This window comes from Caloenas nicobarica, chromosome 1, assembly GCF_036013445.1.
Source record: "Caloenas nicobarica isolate bCalNic1 chromosome 1, bCalNic1.hap1, whole genome shotgun sequence".
Lineage (NCBI taxonomy): Eukaryota > Metazoa > Chordata > Aves > Columbiformes > Columbidae > Caloenas > Caloenas nicobarica.
In genome coordinates, this window is record NC_088245.1 from 32478267 (window position 1) to 32501142 (window position 22876).

General features: G+C 40.7%; 2 protein-coding genes across 5 annotated transcripts in view; one reads left to right on the forward strand and one right to left on the reverse strand.

Moving 5' to 3' along the window:
- Positions 1–1948: 1948 nt before the first annotated feature.
- On the reverse strand, positions 1949–17731 carry ZCRB1 (zinc finger CCHC-type and RNA binding motif containing 1). Its single transcript, XM_065648197.1, has 8 exons — positions 17571–17731; positions 10201–10288; positions 10001–10029; positions 6594–6705; positions 6405–6512; positions 5441–5550; positions 5265–5340; positions 1949–4124 (listed from the first exon to the last, which is right to left on the reverse strand). The coding sequence occupies exons 2-8, from the start codon at positions 10282–10284 to the stop codon at positions 3993–3995; spliced, it is 651 nt and encodes a 216-aa protein (XP_065504269.1). The 5' UTR covers positions 10285–10288; positions 17571–17731; the 3' UTR covers positions 1949–3992.
- Positions 17732–17831: 100 nt separating this feature from the next.
- The window catches only part of PPHLN1 (periphilin 1), a 69149-nt gene continuing 64104 nt past the window's right edge, over positions 17832–22876 (forward strand). For all 4 annotated transcript variants that reach the window (XM_065632345.1, XM_065632354.1, XM_065632329.1 and 1 more), the window contains exon 1: positions 17832–17890. The gene's annotated coding sequence lies outside the window, so the exon portion shown is untranslated. The remainder of the gene's footprint in view (positions 17891–22876) is intronic.

Sequence of the window (22876 nt, forward strand, 5' to 3'; positions counted from 1 at the left end):
GGTTTAACAAGTGCTGCACAGGCACAGCATAATACCATTTATAGCCAGTTAAGCTAATCATCCCTATCCCCTGTCCATACCTGCTTCTTCCCCAAAGACAGATAAAAGTCATCTTCTGGTGGCTGTTGAGACACTACTCAGCCATTTCCAGAGGCAAGAGGTCCCATGACCCAGAAAACATTATTTCGACAATTTTCAGGCTCTTTTGAAAATACAAAAGACAAAATCTAATAATGGAATGTTTGCAGAAAGATCCAAGGTTTTGATATTATTTTTTGAAAAATAAAAATATGTCTACCACTTAATGTCATTTTCACTATAATCAGAGACACGTTATATGTACTCTGAAACTAGCATTCAACTCACTAGCTTAAGCTAGGCCCTCAAAGTACTAAAAAAACCCTCAAAGCAACACAAGAACCCCACCCACAAACCCCTGTGGTTTTTGTAAGAATAACAGGAAGGTGTTCTACAAGGCATTTTATTTTTCCTCTTATTTGATAATATGGCTACGCAGCCTCATCTGTCCGACCCAGAGCTACGCAGCCACTAAAGCTGTTTTCTTCATCCTGAGCTGGTGCTTGAAGATTCCAAACTCTGACAAAAACACCACTCCCTCACTCATGTTTCGAAAACTAATTGCACTCTGTTGGTCTGATCTAAATTAGGAGCCTAGTTAACACTCCGCCTAGCTTCTCAGCACTGATCGGGCTCAGATGGAAGCCTGAAGCCATGATGCTTGGAGTATGCGAGGTTGGGCACGAACAGGAGCAAATCCCTTGGTGTTCAAAGATCAAAAAGGGACTTAGTTGACAAATTTTGGCCTTTTTTCAGAATGAAGCAGCTGCACCAGGAATTGCTGCAGATAATAATTCTGGATTTAAGCAAGTAGAACAGGTACTCATGCTATCTGACTTAATGGTTACCCAATGCTAGTATTCTGAATTTCTCATTCAGAGATGCTTTGTTATCTTGCCGACAGAGTGTGGAATCTTAAAATTTTTCACAAGACCAAAGTGCAAAAATCATAGTCCTCTGAAGTCCCTCTAGATCCTGTTTTAGGCATTAGGTGCTTTCTTCTTCACCCTGACTCGAAGCCAAAACCTATAAATGCTTCTAATCAATAGAAGTTCAAACAGAGTTAAGAAAACTGTTAAAGGAAGATGATTCAAGGCAAGGAATTCTAGATGCCAATTCTGCACAGAAACAGGCTCATTTTTATCTGTTTCTTTCCTAATGTCACCTGTGTCAAGTGACTTTATGCTTGGAACAAAAGAACACGGAGGAACACCGCTGGGTCAGGGGTAATAGTCTGAACTGAGCTACTGCTTCACGCTGACAAAAGCAAATCCTATGAGGAAAGCGGTGAGGCAGAAGCAGCAGAGTAGAAAGATATATTGACATGCTCCAGCTACTGGAACTCTTGAAAAAGTGCTGTATTAGGTCAGAACAAAGGTCAGTTTTGTTTTTATTCTTTCTGACAAGATAGCAGTAGCAAATATGAAACAGAAAAGTGGGTAAGAATAAAACATTCCTAGACTGTTAATATCCCTGTGTATTTTACAGCTATAGGTAGTCAGTAATTTAGGGTATTTCTGAGTGGAGACTGCATTTAATCTAACATCTTTTAATAACTATCACAGTCCTCACGTAAATCTAATCTTTTTGATTCTATGAATCTGAAAAAAGTCTCATAGCAGTGAGTTCCACTACTACATTACACAGTGTAATGAGATAAAAGCTTGAAACTTGCTGCCTGGTCACTTCACTGAAATCTTAATTCTTACAAGCTATCAAACATTCCCAAATCACAGTCATGGACAATGCCAAACTGGTCCTCTGTCATATTTTAGTTTTCTATCTTTTTTAAAAAACAGCATCGAACATGGTATTGGAGAAGACAACAAACCCAATTTTAAGTAGTGCCATAATATTTTTATTTGTTCGTTTTGCCTTCCTTTTATATATATATATATATATATTTTGTAACTGCCATTGAGCCCTAACCTAGCATTTGCAAAGATGCATTCTGGCAGCAAGATTTTCTTCCATAGTGTAGTTTAGAACTCTTCAGTCTTCATTATTACACACATGATGTACAGCAATTTGCATTTATTGACAGACACTAAGTCACGGCTGGCACTTTAGCACTCAGCTATTCATTATCAAGAGATTTTTCTGAAATTCAGTAAAGGAAGGTTCAGATTTAACCAGCCTGAATATATAGTGCTTTCAGCAGACGGTCACAAAGTCTTAAAAACATTCTTCAGATTATGGAGTCCATGATCTTTCTACGTATGAACACAAATATTTCTCCCCAATCTGTGGCTTGAGTAGTTCGTACAAAAAAATATTTCACTTTATTACCTTATTCTTGTTTCTGATTTCTTGTGAAAGTAGCAACAGAAGACCTCAGAATGTGTTATACTAGCTTACAGGAGGGACGAGAGCGTGTGTGTGTGTGTCTGTTCTTTGCACCCAGTTGTATATTTGAATGCAAATTGGTATTAGTTAAGAATGAATGGTATATTTACATTTACAGTTTATATATTTGGAAAAAAACCAAACCAAAACAATACAAGTCCTGATGAACAACAGGAAGAGCTGAAAATAGAAACAGAGGCTAGCTGCTCTCTTCCTCCAGGTGTGAAAGTGTGAATGTGTTGTATATCGTGCCTCCTAAAAATGAAAAGTCTGACTACAGAAGATGGCCAATATAAAAGAGTTACCACCATCACTATGTGTCTGTGGTTATAGGAGTGATCACTGCTGCAGCAGTGATCACTGCTGTACTGTTCTTAATGTGTCTGTGTGGCTTTTTAGAAGAACATGACTAGAACTCTACAGAGATTTAAAGATGGAGTCCGTATTTAAAAGATCTGAACAGCTTTAGGTGCAAAATAGGCACCCATACACTCGGTTTGCTTAGAGACCATGACAGTCTCATATATACATGAAAGCTGCTTTTTAAACACGCAAGAAACTTTGTACTCTTTGTACTCAGGTTCAGATGCCTGAGAAGATAGACAGGACTGTGATCTATGTTAGATACAAGTATATTTAGAAACCTATGCATAACCATAATAACCACGTTATACACCCAAAGTGCAGTCAGGAGAAACAGTGCAGTATAAGCCCTTATCACAGCAAGAGACTTTCAATATCAAATTAGAGCATATTAAAACATATGCACATTCCCATTTTTAAAACATACGGCCATTCTCATTTTTAATGCAACAGAACTATCACTCTTAAAAAATATTAAGTATGAAATTTCAAGACTGAACTGATCACCACATCACTTTTAACTTGCATGTCCTATGAAGCCTATATTGTATACAGGTTATATAATACTATGAAGCGTACATCAAGTTATAAAACTGCATAAGATAGAAGATAGATGTTTTATTATCCTTTTGGAAAAGACAGATGTATTGTTTAGTTTAAAATGATTTCACAGACCAAGCTGATGTGACAGTAATTTATTATATTTCTGCATGAAGAGTTAAAAGACTAGTACAATGCTTCAGGCTGAAATTCAACCCTGTCCAGACGAAGTAGTGCAAGATTCAAACACTACTAAAGTACAACTAAAGCACTGCTTCCAAACAGGCAATAAACAGGCCAATACATAAAGCATCATGATCCTAAAAGGAACTCCTGTTAGCAAAAAAAAAAAAACAAACCAACAAACTTGGGAAATTCTCTTATGAAAGACTTCACTCCCAGGGTTTGAGTCTAGATACTAACTGCAAGAAGCATTCTCCCAGATATTCTTATTGATTTAAGTGTAGAAACACATTGTTTTCTTAAGAAGCTGCCTTGAAGGGTGAAGTTTTGAGAGAGATATCAAAAGATGGGAGGTAGGGTAGAACCACAACATGATTTTCAGTGTCTTCAACACCAAGACAAGCCTATATTACAGATAACTTTGTAGCACTTTACAAAATGTACACTGTATATATTATATATGCATATAAACCAGTATTATTTCAATCGCTGAGTTCTTCCTCATCACTGAAATAAGCGCTTTTCTTAATCCGTGGACGTTTTGAATCATCTGAAATTGAAGATTCCCCTGCAGTCTGTGTCCATCTTTGTTGTTCTTCCTCAATTTTGGCTTGCTACAATGTAAGAAGGAAAAGATTTAGCTAGGATTAAGAAAAATTATGATGCATTACAAAAAATAATGCTAATTATTAATATGCATTGAATTATTTAATAAGTTAGAGAATTCAATAGGTTTATCTCCGTTTCCAGATAAAGTGTGTGATGAATGCACTAGAAAACATTTCTCAAAGTAGTTCTCATGTGCAAACAGTAAGTCTTCTGCACCAATGGAGGCTGCACGGAGCAGCCTCTGTTTTCAAAGAAAGAAACTTTGCACATTGCAGACTTAGAGAACTACAGGGCAGCTGAGATCTGAAGCAAAGAATGCATCGCATTTTACATTGACATTATTGAATCAGCTGTGTTCCAATAAGTCTTCTATCTATTCTCTTTTGCAGTCATTCATTCAGGGAATTAATATCTTCAGGGATGTAAAGATTATTCAACTAAAGGTTTAACTAGATGCTTCCTATTTTTACTGGGAAATATGCCATCCCAGTTAAAATCTTTAGATGGTGAGAGAAATGGGAATGTTTCTTGGCTTGTTTACATTTATAGGTTTTACTTCCAATTGTGGAGGGTTTTTCTGGGGGGAGGGGTTGGATAATTGTGCATATTTGCATCATTTTTTTTACTAAATTATGTAAAGTTTTGGACTCATTACAGTCATATTCAGGACAAAGCTATCTTAAAAACTCTTGAGAGCTTTTTTTGGGGGGACAGGGGCACACAGGGCACAGTTGAGGACTAGGCAGCCAAGAAATCTGAACATCAGGTCAGGCTTGCTCTGTGTAGTGAAGCAAAAGCCTATCAAGTACTAAAGAAGACAGTAATACAGCTGTCAGGCTACCTAGCTACATAACAAAAAAATGTATTAAATACATTTGGAGAGAAGAGATCTGTTAGAGACTGCAATGGACTGCATTAGGCAAAGGAAGTGCTCCAGAAATTTATGTTGTTCAAGGGTATTCTAGTGAGCGAGGCCAGAGGATGTACCTGGTCATTCATACATGACTATTTTTCTGATTGCTCAGCTAACAGAGGACAGACTTACAAGTGTATCTCAGAGCCTTTGAAAAGAAGCTAAAAAAGGGAAGTAGAGTTACATTTGAATAATTAAAAAATAATAAATACACAATGCTTCAGTTTTGTACCTGAACAGCTATGGCTTGGCTGAGGCTATCTAAAGCAGGGTCTTCTCCTTCCTCTTCACTTTCTTCTTCCTCCTCACTGCATTGTGCAGAGAGAAAAAAATACATAGATCTTTATTTTAAGTGTTCAGTATGACAAAGCTGCCTAAAAGTACTAAAATGTAAATAAATATACATACATTTCTTCTGGCTCAACTATTTTCTTTTTCTTCTTCTTTTCTTTTTTTTTTGGTGGCTCCCGCTCTCCTAACATGTTTTTAGGACAAGCATAACTTAAGTGTCCTGCTTCCTTGGAGAAAAAGAAATATTGCTTAACAGAAACCATTACAAACAACTATATGTTGAAACATACCATGTGGAAAGATAATGTAAGACCGTTCACAGGGGAAAAAAATGGATGCAATTAGTAAGATAAATGGAATGCTGAATTAGCACATAGAAGACAAACTCTCCTCTATAAGCTTGCCATGGAAACTAAGAGATTGGTGGCGATATGCATGTTTAACTGCAAATTGAGAACAAACTAGGAGCAAAGTAGATTTTCCTTGGCTACTGCAATAGCTGAATACACTACAGTACAATTTATGTTCAAGACAAGATATAAACCTCAACATTAACAGCTGAAGAAATAGGAGTCAACATTTTTGCTCTCAAAAGTGTTATGAATATAAATCAAGTTTGTATTTGATGTTAAATACTATCCAAATTGCAATCTCCAATGTTATTATATTAATGAAAAGTGAGGAATTGCCTAAAATTTAACACATGCTTATTTTGTGTAAAAACCATTGTTTCCAATATTTATTTTACCATCAACTGTATCACGACCTTCCAAAGATAAAGAAAAAGCAGGTATTTTGAAACAAAATTAAGAGTTTTTCCTTCTCATACAGCTTTTACAGATACTTTTCTCTGTCTGCTCATCAGCACATTAAATAGCAATTCTAAGCACATATTTTCCCACACCCACAAAAACCCAAATAAAAGACAAAAGGGCTATTATCGTTCTTGAAAATGGCAAAACTGCTGCGCAAGTTGACAGTACCTGGAGAATACATTATTTTAGCACCACAGGCAGGATTAGCAATGGCCAAACTGAATAAAAAACCTGGAATATAATAATTCATTTTTGGTTTTACTTACCCCACATTCGTAACACTTAGACTTATCAAAGTAGTTACGCCTGCGAATGAATTCTGCTGCTCTTCCATTATCAATGGCAATACTTGCTTTTATTACTCTTCCAAACAACTATAGCAGATTGGAAAAAGAGGTAAATATTTTGGGGCTGTAAATCCAACCCTCCTACCATAACAACTTCCCACAATTTACCTGTTTGTTATTAAGTGCCCGAGAACAGTTTTGTGCAGATTCTTTATCCAAAAACAAAATAAAGGCAACTCCTTTGCTCTTCCTTGTGTCTTTGTCTTTCATAATAGTAACTCTGAAAACACATAACCACATTATTGATACACTAAAATTACTTCAGAGACATCTTTTCCTTAAAGATCTCAGTGGGATCGTAGTTTTGTTACACAGCAAAAAGGAAATAAAGTATATTTATCAACAGAAAGGCTCATTAAACAGAAATTCAAAGGAACAGTTAACCAGGCCATATGCTTGCAGGTAGAGTGGAGATGGTTTTAAAAAGTGTGTGGGGTTTTCCTGGTTCCAGTATCATTCTTTATTCCCTTGGATGACTTGCAGAATAGAGAACATACTCTTTAGTTTTGCAGACAGCTCAACTGGAGGGAGCTACACACACCAGAGGTAAAATTAAAATTCTGGAATAATCTTGAACATCGCTATTATTGCTGAAAAACAGTGTATTGAACTGCATCCATACTGAAGATTCTATGTTCCAGTAGGACTAACCAGCTAAACATGTTCACGACAGGAAACAGAAAGTATATGCAGCATTGCTCCACAACTATCTCCAACTGGAATCCAAGCAGGTAATGGATGCATGTGTTGTTTTACATGACATCCAAATTAAGTCTTCAGTCTAACATTGGAATCAACAGCTCCAGCAGCACATCATCAAATTCAAGAAAGATTTATATACAGTGCAAACGACAGAAAAAGAATGACAAGAGGTGAAAGGGGGGGACCCCACACAACCTCAGTTCTTTCAATCTTAATATCAATTGTATTTAGCCCTTAAAAAAAATCCCCCAAACCGACAAAAAAACCCCAAATAAAACAACCAAACAAAGATCCGGAAACAGGATGCCAGTCTGCATGTACATAAAAATAAAAGTACATGTTAAAAAGTAGGGAATAAACTCCTTCCTGTGTCCATCACAGGTAGAACCAGGTTCAGCCATAAGGCAAGCCAAAATTGTAAGAAATAATAGGACCTTTTTAAAAAAAAAACCCAAACAAATCCCACTTCAATGCAGAAGGCCTACCAGAGAACCTGTATAAGTAACAGATGACCTACACAGCAGAAGGTATATAAAATAAAAGCTCAATAAAGAAAGCTCAGTTTTCCCTCAAATACATGCACAGAATGAAAGAGCTTAGAACAGGTTTTCTACCAAAGCCTCTTGGACAAGGATGTGTTCAATTGAATACATTGAGTTGAAGTGTCAATAAAACTGACTTTAGAACAAGTCTGTTAATTCTTTTGCCAAGTTACTCTTCCAAGAGTTCCAACAGAACCCAAATACGACTGTCAGGCTTCTAATTGAAATAGTGAACATACCAGTTAATAACGCAAGCGTAGAAAGAAGCAAGTGTGACAAATCTTTAAGAAGTCAGCAACTTCTTGGGGCCCTAGAAAGTCTGACTTCTCACTGGGCAAACTGAGCTGAAATCATAATAGTCAGCATATACTGGGGTGAGAAATGCATTACAAAGAAAAGTCAGCACGATTTTGCTGAGTCAAGACACGCTGTAAAAAAAAGTCTATTAAAGCTTATTGAGTTAAAGCTGACCCAGATGACACTGCAAAGCTTTCTGTAAAGTGTTTGAAAGTCTCTGAACAAAGACTCTACAGAAATCAAGCTAGTATTTGAAAAGGTTTTTCTTGGGAATTAATAACTAGTTATAAAGATGAAAACTGATCCTTGTTAGCCTCAGTTTCACTGCAAAATGGCAATATCCGTAGAATCCCACAGTAGATGCATGGTTGGTTTATAGTCAGGTCAGCTTTCAAAGGGGCAAACGCGAAACAAATTTTGCTAGATTAAAAAACAAAATCATAGTAGTGTTTTACACATGTTATTCTGTGACTCTGCATTTGGTTTAATTTCTTGCTTTCTTTAATTTCTTTCTTTCTCTTAATTTCTAGACAAAATGGCAGGAAAAATGAGGTATTGGTAAGTGATTTTTTTTGCAAAATAATATATAGGTGGGGGAAAACAGTAACTATGCATATAGAATTGCAAGTTCTAAAATAGCTACTTTAACACAGGATGCAGCATAGGATTTCTTCTGCATGGGCACCTGAAAATATCATTTCTGTTGTCTATGACAGTCAAAAAAAAAGTAAATAAAACACTAGAAACTACTAATAAAGGAAAAAAGAGAGAATGGTGCTATGACGCCTTTAGAATAAGCAATGATTCCTGCAGCCAGTACTTCATACAATTCTCATCTTCCTATCAAACAAGTTCAAAAGCCAAGACAGTAGGAGACCACTACTCCCAAACACACAGAGTATAGGTAAAATACTGAATGGCAGCAGGGAGATCAGAAGTGTTGAATTTATGGAGAACGGGCCCCTCAATGCATATCAAACACCAGTGTTACTATAACCTTTGCTCAAGATTTTTTCTAAATCAGTAGTTCAGCAATCAACTGAAACAGATACCCCACCCTGGAAACAATAGAGACTGTAGGTGCCCAGTTGTATTGGTCACTGCATGTTTGCCAGAGCCCTAGATAAGGGTTTTCCTCTCAGTCAATTTAAAAAACATGTTTTTTGAAGTTGTAGTCTGGCTTTTCCTGATATTTGTCCCCTGAAACACAGTCCTGAGACTTCAAAAAGTTTGAATTTAGCTCTCTATCTCACAGATTATTACAGCAGCTACTAAAAGTTAGAGTAGACTTTGCTGGTGTAGGGCTGAAAACTGATTTCTTGTGTCTCATTATTCTGACCAGTTAAAAAAAATACAGAAACAAAACAGGAAGTTCCTTACTGTGGCATTTGTTTCTATCATTTGAACACAGGCACGTATTCTATTCACAAGCATTGTTCATGAATACCCCACATATTAAAAGCTGTTACTATGCAGCCTTATGCCTAATCGTAACTATAATACAAAGCAATCACAGTAGCAAGTAACCACAATTACAGGAATTGTACATTACAGTTGTGGGAACTGTTTGTGGGAATTGTGACATCTAGTTCACTAAGCAGAAGCTCCCACTTCTACACTTATCCACTTGTAGCCTAGGTGGTATTTGGGTGAAGGGGAACAACACTTACTAGAAAAATACTGTTTCAACTATTTCAGAAACAAAGACCATTGGTATATAACAAATTTCTACTTGCTCTCAAGAAGTGATTAGCAAACCCTGTACCCAACACAAGTATTCTTCTATTATGTGTGTAACTGGAAGAACTTCCAGTTGTTAATTCGATTTATACTTTATTAAAAATGAAGAGAACTTCAGTATAGTTCCACATTCATACTTAAATTATAATAAGCACAAGACTTTCAAGTTGAGCAAAGACATTAAATATTTAAAACGAAAGGTACAAAAATAGCAGGCGATATCAGGTCACTTACTTGACAACTTTCCCATACTTTGAAAAGATCTGAAATAGAAAACAAAATAAAAAAAGACTTAATAATATACGATTGTGTTTCATTAGTAATAAATTTATAAATACAAACTTTTTAAAGTAAGAAATACATATCAGCATTGTATCTACACTCAAAATTGTTGTCAACAAGTTTAATCTGCACAATGCAGCTCTTGAACTTACCCTGTATAGATCATTGTTTGTCAAAGCAAAGGGTAAATTGGACACATACACTGTGCTTTTGCTTGGTGCCAACCCACCACTCATTTTTCTGAAAAAAGGAGAAAGAGAGAAGAGTTAAACTGTATTTAACAGAGCAATTATAAAACAGTTGCAAGACTTTTTAAGAGGGTTTTTTTTTTCAAACTTAGCCCAGACATCATGATAAAGTTGCAGGAAAGCATAGCTTTCATTGCCTTTCATCATTTTACATGAAATTAGTGTATGCCTTTTTGTGCTACAGAAGACATAGATTCCTTCCCCCTCCACTGGATCCAAAGCATATTTTTGCTGTGAGTCAATTTGTAAGTAATGAAAAAACAGACAAGTTAGTGTATTTAAAATAAGCCTCTGTGATTTGTGCAATAAAGAAAGGTTTAGGTCCAGAAAGAAACAAGTAATCTCCATTTATTAAACATTCTGGCCATTATGTGAAATCAATGACTTTTGTTCATGTAGCTGCATGTTCTGATTCTTTACAGAAATTTCAGTTCAGCTGCATTCAACATAGAATAAACCACATTCAATTAAGGGAGTGAGGGCAGAAGCTTCCCTAAAGCAGAATCCTAATTATTGGGGGGGAAAAAGATGCTGCACTGGCTTTAAAATGTATCTTAGCAGCTAAAGAAACAAGTACTTCCTCTTGTATCTATTGCTCAGGCTTCCACACTGCTCTGGAACTTCAAGTGTCCAGAGCTGATCACAGACACCTTTGTCTCCCCTCAAGGCACTCTCTCTCCTCTTCTTCCTCCTCCTTCTCCTGATTAAGCAGCTGTTAACTACCCTGATGTTTGCTGGAAGGACTACTCAGCCAGCCATCCACAGTCCAGGAGGTTCCTCCAGTGCATTGATGATAACTTCCTGATGCAAATGGTGGAGGAGCTGACTAGGAGAGGTGCGCTGCTGGATCTCGTCCTCACTAACAAGGAGGGTCTGGTTGAAGTGGTAAAGGTTGAGGGCTGCCTTGACTGCAGCGACCATGAGATGGTGGAGTTCAGGATTTCATGTGGCAGGAACAGAATACCAAGCAGAATCACAACCCTGGACTTCAATAGGGCCAACTTTGACCTTTTCAAGCAATTGCTAGGGGAAGTCCCGTGGGCAAGTGTAGTTGAAGGTAAAGGGGCCCAAGATAGTTGGTTAACATTCAGGGACTGCTGCTACCAAGCTCAAGATCAGTGCATCCCGACGCGCAGGAAGTCAAGGAAGGGAGCCAGGAGACCTGCGTGGTTAAACAGGGAACTGCTGGGCAAACTCAAGTGGAAGAGGAGGGTTTACAAATCATGGAAGGAGGGGCTGGCCGTTTGGGAAGAATATAAGGCTGTTGTCAGAGGATGTAGGGAGGCAACCAGGAAAGCTAAGGCTGCCTTAGAATTAAACCTTGCGAGAGGGGTCAAGGACAACAGAAAGAGCTTCTTCAAATACATGGCTGATAAAGCTAACACTAGAGTCAATGTAGGTCCACTGATGAATGAGGTGGGTGCCCTGGCGACAGAAGATACAGAGAAGGCAGAGTTACTGAATGCCTTCTTTGTCTACTCTGCCGGAGGCTGTCCTGAGGAGCCCCGTACCCCTGAGGCCCCAGAGGAAGGCAGGACAATGGAGGAGTTTGCCTTAGTTGATGAGGATTGGGTTAGGGAGCAATTAATCGATCTGGACATCCATAAATCCATGGGTCCAGATGGGATGCACCCGCGGGTGCTGAGGGAGCTGGCTGAAATCATTGCTAGGCCACTCTCCACCATCTTCGCCAAGTCTTGGGAAACGAGAGAGATGCCTGAGGACTGGAGGAAAGCAAATGTCACTCCAGTCTTCAAAAAGGGCAAGAAGGAGGACCTGGGTAACTATAGACCGGTCAGCCTCACCTCCATCCCTGGAAAGGTGATGGAAAAACTTATCCTTGGTGTCATATCAAGGTATATCAAGGATAAGAGGGTCATTAGGGGCAGTCAACATGGCTTCACCAAGGGGAAGTCGTGCTTGACCAGCCTCATAGCCTTTTATGAGGACATAACGAGGTGGATTGATGATGGCAAAGCACTGGATGTGGTCTATCTTGATTTCAGTAAAGCATTTGACACAATCTCCCACAGCATCCTCATGGCTAAACTGAGGAAGTGTGGACTGGATGATCGGGCAGTGAGGTGGACTGTGAACTGGCTGAAGGAAAGAAGCCAGAGAGTTGTGGTCAATGGGGCAGAGTCTGGTTGGAGGCCTGTATCTAGTGGAGTGCCTCAAGGGTCAGTACTGGGACCAGTACTATTCAATATATTCATCAACGACTTGGATGAGGGAACAGCGTGCACTGTCAGCAAGTTTGCTGATGACACCAAACTGGGAGGAGTGGCTGACACACCAGAAGGCTGTGCTGCCATCCAGCAAGACCTGGACAGGCTGGAGAGTTGGGCGGGGAAAAATTTAATGAAATATAATAAGGGCAAGTGTAGAGTCTTGCATCTGGGCAGGAACAACCCCAGGTTCCAGTATAAAGTTGGGGAACGACCTGTTAGAGAGCAGTGTAGGGGAAAGGGACCTGGGGGTCCTGGTGGACAGCAGGATGACCATGAGCCAGCGCTGTGCCCTTGCGGCCAAGAAGGCCAATGGCATCCTGGGGTGTATTAGAAGGGGGGTGGTTAGGAGGTCGAGAGAGGTTCTCCTTCCCCTCTACTCTGCCCTGGTGAGACCGCATCTAGAATATTGTGTCCAGTTCTGGGCCCCTCAGTTCAAGAAGGACAGGGAACTGCTGGAGAGAGTCCAGCGCAGGGCAACAAAGATGATTAAGGGAGTGGAGCATCTTGCTTGTGAGGAAAGGCTGAGGGAGCTGGGTCTCTTTAGCTTGGAGAAGAGGAGACTGAGGGGGGACCTCACTAATGTTTATAAATATGTGAAGGGTGAGTGTCACGAGGATGGAGCCAAGCTCTTCTTGGTGACAACCAATGATAGGATGAGGGACAATGGGTATAAACTGGAACACAGGAGGTTCCACGTAAATATGAGGAGAAACTTCTTCACAGTGAGGGTGACAGAACACTGGAACAGGCTGCCCAGGGAGGTAGTGGAGTCTCCTTCTCTGGAGACATTCAAAACCCTCCTGGACGCATTCCTGTGTAGCCTCATCTAGGTGTTCCTCCTCCGGCGGGGAGATTGGACTAGATGATCTTTTGAGGTCCCTTCCAATCCCTAACATGCTGTGATTCTGTGAAATCTCAAAGCCGTTTTCATTTCCAATCTCTTTCAACCTGTTGAAACTAAGTAGCCAGGAATATGCTTAGAAATCATGAATCAATTCAAAAACGTTGTTATAACTGCGCATACATCATCTAACACTAGGTAAAGAGCAACTAAACTAACTTGAAAAAGAACAGCCTATGTTTTTCCTCATGTTTGGACATTTAAGTAGTGCTAAAGGCTATGCAAAACACTTCTTCCTTCCAATCCATTTTGCAGCCATGGCTTGGTCCAAGAGCTAAGGAGTAAAGAATAAAGCACAACCCCTGTGAGAGGGCACACCAGACAGTACAGCAAAAACGTTCCTTACACAATCCAATGACTACCTGCTTATCCAGCTTCCTGCAGCCCTTATTCCTGCTTCTTGGCCCCTCCAGCCAATCCCTAACTGCCATTTCTTCAGCAAGACCAACTCATCTTAAGAATATAGACAAAAGCTGATGAAAGGATGAAAGAAACTCAAGTATTAGAAATCAACATTCGTCATAGTTCACGCAATTTCTTAGGGGATTTTTCGCGTAGTGAGTCTGAGCAGATTGCTTGGCCAAGTGCCAATGAAGTAACTTGTATCACTCTAACCCGGCTGTGGCTATTTCTGACATTTCATGATTCAGTCATCTGAAGACCTGACATTCCCAACAGACACTGATTATCCAAGTGTTTTGCTTCTCTGTCCTGACACACTGTATCACAATTCATTTGAGTGGCAGTTTCCAAGTGATTGAATTTTGAGGTTTTCCACGTTCAGAGGCTATGTTCTTTGGAATGAGCAGAAACGGCAACATAAAGGTTAAGCAAATGAAAACAGAATAAATTTGCAATAAAGGCCACATGTTGCATCTGGTGTTATGCAGACTGGATTCATTATCCCGAATTCCTTCCTGCTTGGCATTAGTATCCTTGACAAGTCTAACCAGGCTGGCTGGGCAACATGCCACACAAATAGATGGCCCAAAGTGCAGTTATCCAGTCATACAGTGGATACAGAGGATTCACCAAGAGCTACCTTAGTGCTGCATTATGGTATGTTGCCAATGTTAATATAGTGCAACAGAGGAGGAGAAAACAGCAGAGGTGAACCTCAGGTGGCTGTAGAGAGCAATTTAATTCTGCCTAGAAGACAAGAGAAGCTATAGCACCTTGTAACAGGAGCAATATGAGCAGACCTCATATTAACGAACAGATGCCAGTGAGGATGGCATGACTGGAGAGCAGTCAGCTTGTGTATTCCGCAACACTGCAGTACAAACCTCCAAAGAGAAGGTGATATGTCATGTGAAAACTACTACAGCCCTTGTAGCTCAGTTGATAGGAAATTATTAATGAATGCAAGCTACAGAACTGCCAGTTTCAGCTGTACGCTACTTTTTCCAGAAGAAAGCTGAAAGAGTTGCACCCTGGAGTGCTGGATGCCAGACAGCTCTGGTTGAGCTTTGTTTCTTGTCTCCTGGACAAATTTAAGTGAAACAGTCTTGCTGCTCTGACTGCCCATATATCCTTAGCAATTTGTATTGTTTAGGCCTATTGTGCCAGGATTTCTTACTTTTTATATCTGACTCGCCAGACAGGCACTATTTTAATAAAAGAGGATGGACAGTAACTGTGAGGCTATTGCCATGCTCAAGTTCAAGATGGCAAAGGTTCAAATTTGCCACTCTAGGAAAGAATATTTCCCCAGATCTGCAGGAGGGCTTCCTGTTCTAAATACTAAGGGGTCATTGGGATGGTTTATCAGTATCGTATTTGAGCAAGCAGATACACTGACAGGTTTGTAGAATGGCAACATTTGGGCCATTCATCTACTTAAAAGTCTCATTGTCCTTACTGAGTCTTCTGCAGAACATACAAACGTGACATTTTACTAAAAGCAATCTCTCAAAAAGCACGAGCATTTTAAAATGCATCCTTTTGGTTATCTGTTGTAAATACAGTGGTATAAATGCAGTTTTAGATCCAACTACCGACACAATTCTTCCTATCCTCATAAGCCTTAAAAAAAAAAAAAAAAAAAAAAATTCACACAGGTCAATTTTAACCCTGCCTTAACAAATCTGTTAGCCTTTTTTTTTTAAGCCATCACGAAGCCCCTATGGGGATAGCAAGTGCCAGCACCACCCCTCCTTTCATTTATGGATGCCAGCCTTGCCACACTACCTTCACATTTATTGGTCTGATGTTTTCCAGCGAAACATCAGTGAAAAAAGCCAATTCGACCTTTAAGCTAACTTTCCAGATGGGAGGCTCATCATTACAAAGCTCAGAGTCCCTTTACTTCAGGAATTTTCTAACTTCATAGAACTGTCCAATACAAGTTTAACATTTTCATCACATTCTTTCTGCTTGGTCATCAGTTTCTCTGCTTTATAGGTTTTCACTTCACAGGGTGACAATGAACAAATAAATAAATAAATAGATAAAAACCCCCAAACCACCTGAGCTTTCTACTTGCTGCAGGGGACTCACCTGAGTCTCACATGCAACCTGGCATCTATATCCTGATTCATCTTCCCAGCAAATATTTTCTGGTTTATACTGAATGCTTTTACGGGGCTTTCCTGACCTTCAAGGTATTACCTGGTTACTTAACTTTAAAGCATCAGCTGGGAGCCAGTATATTATCTCCATGGGATTGAGCATAACTCCCATTTATGTCATAGCCTCTCTGTAATATTAATGCATTCTTCATTTATCATTTTCACATATTAACTTTCAGGATGGGGTTGTCTCTCATTACTATGACTGCTTGAATTCAATTTTTTTTGTCTTTTCCAACAACTCAAATTAAAAGAAGCCATTCTTCAACAAGAGCCATCCAGCAGTAATGACTAAGTCACCTGCAAAATACACTGGGTACACAAGTATGTTTTACTTGAATCCAATATGCTTACTACAGCATCTATCACTCAGGTTGAGAACATCACAAGAGAAGACAATGATTAATTTCAGTAATTGGCTTTTCTGCTCTGTCCCAGAACACATAAGGATACCACCAAAATAGTTTGGATGTGTCTGAAGCATCAAGTGGAGTCTGAATTTACTGATATTTTCATGACTTAACATCAACATTTCAACTTAAATACAAACTTTTTTGTTTGTTTGAAGTGCACCGCAGCAAGGTCAGATTTGTGACTTAATCAATTAGGTACATATAAACAATTTGTGGGGAAGTTACTCAACATATGCTCATTCAGGGCAACTAATCTGAGTTCTTCTATTTTGATCCTTAAACACCATATTTCATTTCTGATTTAATGCTATCAACAGAGTTTAGACCCAGATCCACAAACCATCAGTTGTGGCAGGAGCTTGGCTCAAGCTTATAATCAAAAGTCTGCGGTAAACAAGGAAACTGAATGCATGTTCTCCTTGGTCCCAGACAAGGATATTAACCACTTGCTGCAATTCTGTCCTACCCAGGGGCGTGTAATAAACTATCAGAGCAGAATCTGTTTTATCTCTACATAGTCACTTAAATATTACAAGACAATATTAAACAGGATCAGATTTAGGTAAATAAAGTTGACCCTACCAGAAGAAAGGAAGCAAGAGCCTTTCAATCTGCCCAAGCCAAAGACGTAAACAAAACGGATCCATTCTCTGAATCAAACTACTCCTATGTACTAATCCAACCACATAACCTTTGAGATGGTAAGACCGGGGAACCAGGCCGTCAGCAGGAACTACATTCAGAGCTTTAAGAAAGATTTATTTTTAAATGCATTTCCAGCATGGTCAAGATATGAGAAATGTCTCTTGGTTCAGTCATGTCTAGTCTCTCCCTGAACTCCACCCAGGAGGGGCAGAACCAGGTAAGTCACTTAGGGAAGCCCTTTCCTCCTAAAAACCGCAGCTGAGACAACCAGCTCCATTTCAGGGCTCACTACGTGCAAACCGATGCTACGGCAGGAGCACTACAGAGTACTCAGAACTTCCACACGTTGTATTAAAGCTTTTCGCTGTTCGGAACAACACCCTGCGGTTCCCCTCGCCGCTCTCCCGCCAGAGTCCCTCCCTACAACCACGAAGGCCGGGAGCCAGGCGAACACCTCCCTGCCCGGTCGGGGCCCACCCGCGGCCCGGCTCCTCCGCGAGGGGACGCGGCCTACCCGTCACGGCGGGGCTCAGCCCGCGCGGGCGCCCATGGTGCGACGCGACACCGGCCGACGCGCAGGCCCCAGCGGGACGGGGCGGGACGGGACCGGACCCGGCACGACGCACCCCCGACTCCGCCGCCGCTCCCGCCGCCTCCCGGCACGGCGGCGCGCTTCCGCCGACGCAGCCGCCGGCGCGGTCCCAGGCCAATAGACGGTGGCGATGGTGGAAGGAAGGCGGGTGTTTCCGTCAACGTTCGGGGAGCGCCGGAAGCGGCGGGAGGAGGCGCGGCGGCCGCCGGGGGATCTGCCGCGGGAGTGAGCGGGGCAGGCGGGTGAGCGGCGGGGGCGGGCCCGATCCGGGCGGCGGCAGTGGTGGTCTGTGCCCGCGGGGGCTGCTGCGGAGCCGGTTGTCTCGCCCGCGTCTTCCGCGGGGCGAGCGTGCCGCTTGATCGCGGCGGAGCCGGTGGCGCGGCCCTCAGCACCGGCCCGCGGGCCGTGGCGGCCCGTCCGCCGCTGCGCTCCCCCCTGGGGCCGCGGCCGTGGCCGTGGCGGGGCGCGTGCGCGGGCGGTCGCCGCAGCGTCTGCGCGGCCCGTCCCGGCAGCCCCGGGGTGTTGGGAGCGGGGCCCCGCGTCCTGCACCTGCGGGGAGCCCGGCACCGGGCCTTTCGTTTTCCCGGGTTTCTGGGAGGTTGGGGTGGATGGAAGTGGCGGGAGGGGTGGGGTGCGTGACCTCCTCTGGGCTGCTGCGCCAGCACCCAGGGTGGATGTGGTAAACCTTACCTTTTAATCCTTTTAAAAACCCATCCGTGACAGAATATTTGGACTTTCAGTTTACCTTGTGGTTTTGTTTTGAAGGGAAGGATGTTACCGCTTCTGCATACTTCTGAGAGTTATTTTAAACTTCAGTAATGAATGTCCGAAGGCAATATAAATCCCATTGTAAACACTGCAGTGAGGCGTCTTGTGGGTATGATGGTGCAACAACAGTATCTTTATGTTTCTAGAGGGATAAATAAGACATGAGTGTGTTACTGAGATGATTTCCTTAGAAGTACTACAATAAATCTTTGTGCTTAGCTTAACAATAGGGTGTCCTGTAATATATTTTAAGTATTAGTATTTAAACACTTTAAGTCTGTTCTCCATGGTGCTTTGTTCTCACCCATACTCCTTAACTAGGCTCTTTACCATGCATTAGGGTTTTCAGGGGTTGTCTTATAACAATTCTTTATTTGAGGTGTCTGGGACTTCAAGGGAACGGAGACTCTGTCAGAAATACATTAAAAAAAAAAAAGGTGGAAACCCACAGAATCTGTGGAAGCAATGAGTAGAGTTTGATACATCGATTTACCCTGGGTGAAGTATTCAGAGTTGGTTGGTACTTTCAAGTGTAAATGTTGAAAACATTGAAGTTTTGACCTGTTATGACAACAGTGTGGTGAGCTGACATATTTTGTTGTCAAAATGTTTGTGCTGCAAGACGAAAAGGCATGGTGGAAGCGGTGATCCATACAGTTGTTTACATTGCCATTGCTAGCGCAGCCAGCCCCATCGCAGCCTGGTAGAATATTCTTTTTGTAGCATTGACACTGATGAAGGGTGTGATGTTGGTAACTGCAGGTGTTCAGGCAAAGATAAGCACTCAGGCAAAGATAAGTACATCAGTCATTGTGTTACTATAACCCCCAACGCATTGCCTCCATTTCTCGTGCTCCCAGGGACGTATTGGAATGACGTGGTAAGAAAACTGAACCAGTGGGATTGTAAAACCTCATCAGAATGCTGCTGCTCTTAATATTTTTATTCAGCTTACACATTTCTGGCTTTTTTCTGTTTTGAGTTGGGAGTTAATTTGGCTTTTGTGCTCAGTGGTTGTGGTGTGGTTTTTTTTGTTGTTTGTTTGGGTTTTTTTCTCCTCTTATTTGAAGTCAAAATTATTGTGAACAAGTCAGGAAAGACTGGAAGAAAGTCTCTTCTTTCAGGTTATTTGGTATCTGGGTTGAATGTGCCTAGACTTGTTGCAGTCATGCTTCTAATTGCTTTTGAAAATCTTATAACACAAGATTTGTTATTAGGAAGAGGTGGATTCTCTTGGCATGGCTGTTTATACTCAGTGACTCCTTCACAGTATTTTATATACTGTCATGGTGGATTTTTCCCTCTGCTTTTACACTGCTGCCTTTTTATCTTACCAATTGAGGACTATGTCTGTTCAGTGTTTTCTGCCTGTCCAAGTATGGGGGGAGGAGGAGAAAGTTAGATTTTTTTTCCCCAACTCAGTTTTATCTATCTTGCCTCCTGTCTAGGTAAAAGACACTGGGATATCTTTGAAGCACTGTCAAACACAGATTCTAATTTTTGGAAGAAAAAGCGGTGTTTTCTCTTTCTTTATGTCCTCAAAGCAGCAAGTGTTGCAAAATTGGCCATGATATTTCTAAGAAGTTACAATTCTCTAAGCATCTTTCCTAGATTTTACTCATACAAAAGTGTCTAAGCTTTTTTTTTTGAGAGCTTTCCAAAGCAGAGGAGAGACAGATCTATCCCACATTTGTCAATCTCTGCTGTTTGTCAAAGTAATAGTATAAAAACAGATATATCCCAGTAGCATCAGAGGTACTGCAGCTGCCTGCCTCTGCATTTACAGCACAGCATTGGTTTTGTGCTTTGTTCACATATGGCAAGATGTAGCTATCTGGGTTAGAAAGCTGTATGTTTTTGAAACAAAAATGTAGATTCTGCAGGTTGATAGCACACACTGGAAAATTACAGATCCTGTAGAAGTAGATATTTCTAGCCATGATGACAATTGATGTCTCAAGTAACTGCAGAATACTGGAGTGCTTTTGCAAATGTGTCAGCTTTTTTTTAGCATATATTATTTAGAAAGCAAAAAAATAATTAAAAATAGGTGATTCATTGATAAAGACAACACTGTTGAACAAAAATCTGAAGTTTAGTGACCCACGTAATCTGCCCAATGAAGAAACCTTTCTTCTGTGACAACAGTTACACCAGCACAGAGCAAGACATAGTGCTCATGGGGCTGTGATAGTCAGAGCAAAGCCGTTCTTGGCAGCTGGCCACAGCGGAGCAGCTTGCGCTGCGTTAATAGAATGGCTTCTGCATATGCCGGAGCGTCTTTATTTGAGAAAATAAAGACCTTGCTTTAGGGAAAGCAGTCACCTCCAATGAAAAATAGGAAAAGGTTGTTTAAATTAATATAGAAAGTGATTATGTTATGATATTAAAGAAATATCAGCTACCTTTGCTGCATATGCTAATAGAAAATTGTCAATATGAGTGACAATGGTGTTGAGTGTGAAACAAAACTAGATTTATTTAATTTTTTTAATCTTTGTTTCAGAAAAACTTTGTACTGAGAGAACAAATTAATCTGAATACAGTGTAGTAAACTTGAGGTTTGATCTCTTGAATCCTTGCTAATGCAATCGTCTCGTATTGATCCTGAGAGGTTAGTCTCTTCATGGTTGTTATTAAAGCAGTGTTAGGTCACATCATTTAAGAATGGATTTTTTTTTTTTTTTTATATGGAAACAGATGAAATGTGCTCAAGGTGCTGGAAAAATGCATTTTCTTCCCTTTGATTTTCTTTTCTGGTATTTTTGGATGCATCCTTTCTCTCATTGGTCTCAGCTAAAATTTTTCTGTTTAGTCTTCTTTACAAAATTGGTCTCTTCCTACTTTTTTCCTTAACAGCATTTTGAGAAATGGACTTGGTGATTGATTTTTATCTGATTAATTTTCTTCATTTCATTCCTCCAAATGCAAAATATTCTCACTGGTGAGATTTTTTTCTTCCACCTCCGTACTTACTTCTTGTTTGACGTAACTCTGTATTTTTTTTCTTCAGTCTGTTGGCTTTTGTGGTAGTATATCTCTGCTTTTTTTTCCAGCTTGTGTTTTTGTTTCATCAAAATACTGGTGATAATTCTCGCTAGTTTCAATGAGGTCCATCAACAATGATAAAAATGGGAGTGTTTTTATCAATGTTGCTTTCTGATAATATAACAGAGCGTATATGTGAACATTGGTAACCGCTGCCAGTGATGTGACTTGGGATGCTGGAGATGGCTTGACATGATGTGTAAGCTTGCACCAACTCTGGTGTTGCTTTTTGAACATGGTGTTCAGTTAAGGATTTCCATCACTGCTGCAGGCAGCAGGGCATGGATGCTACTGTGCTTGTCAAAATGCAAAGAAATCCATTTGACAATCTTATCTGAATCCAGCTTCTGATATTTGCTGTTGGTCTGAAAACTGGGCGAGATTTGCCATGAGGTCCAAGAGTCTGTGTGCCTGGAGAGGGGGGTGGGCTGCGGAGGAGCAGGGGTGGGAGCAGGTGCTTGCCAGCCCAAGGAATGGTCCACCCTGGGCAAGGACTGGGCCTGAATAACCAGCGGCAAAGTGTTTTGGGGGAGCGCGTGGCAGTCTTCCAGTGTAATGACTTTGTTTTGCATCAGCTAATTCTGTCCCTCCTGGTACAAGTAAAACATGGGAGTATTCTAGGTACAAAGAAAATAGGATTGTGAGGACAGCGTAAGAGCAGATAGAGCACCCTCCTGGTGATGTGGGAAAGAAAGGGCACAGAGTAGACCTAAGAACAGTTAGTGCACGTATAGCCCCTGGTGTGAATTTCTCAGGCTTCAGCAAAGGTCCCTGAAGTAAGGAATGAAGAAAAGTTGAGGCAGTGACTGTGAAAGTGCCAGGAAAGGGCTTCTGATGGCTATGCCTAACCAGCAAATACAGCAATGGTTTCAGAATTTCAGACCAACAAATACAGCAATGGTTTTGGAATTGGTAACTGTTAGGTGGAGCACACTGGAGAGGGCAGGGACAGCAGACCCTCTAGCTCTTACCATTACCAAAACCAGGACCAACAAAACTCTCTTGGTGTAGTCTGCTTGTGATTTATAATTTGTGGCTACAGCAGACTAGTCCTGTGTCTTGGTTATGGAACATACCTAAGGTCAAGTCTGTTATAAAATGGAAAAATATTTTATGAAGATACTCTGGTTCATTTGTACCAATGGTAGGGTCAAAACTTTCTGAACATAAAGGCTTATAACAGTTGAGGAAAGAGCAACTTCATTGAGATTTACTGTCCATTACCAAAGGAAAAGCATTTCTTAAATCAAACTTTTCATTACCCTCTCATCACATGCAACGGAGTCTTATTTTTCTCCACTTAATGATACTTAAAGGCAGACAAATAAATATAAGTGAATATATTAGATATTTTCCTGAGTGTTCTTAAGAAAGCTATTACAGTAGTTTCCAAAAACTCTTGCTAAAAAATG

Coding starts and splice junctions, on each gene's coding strand:
- ZCRB1 (XM_065648197.1), bottom strand. CDS start 10,284: ATGAGTGGTGGGTTGGCACCAAGCAAAAGCACAGTGTATGTGTCCAAT. Junction 6,513..6,593: donor GGGCACTTAATAACAAACAG/GTAAATTGTGGG, acceptor AATCTGCTATAG/TTGTTTGGAAGAGTAATAAA. Junction 4,125..5,264: donor GCCAAGCCATAGCTGTTCAG/GTACAAAACTGA, acceptor CTTACATTGTAG/CAAGCCAAAATTGAGGAAGA.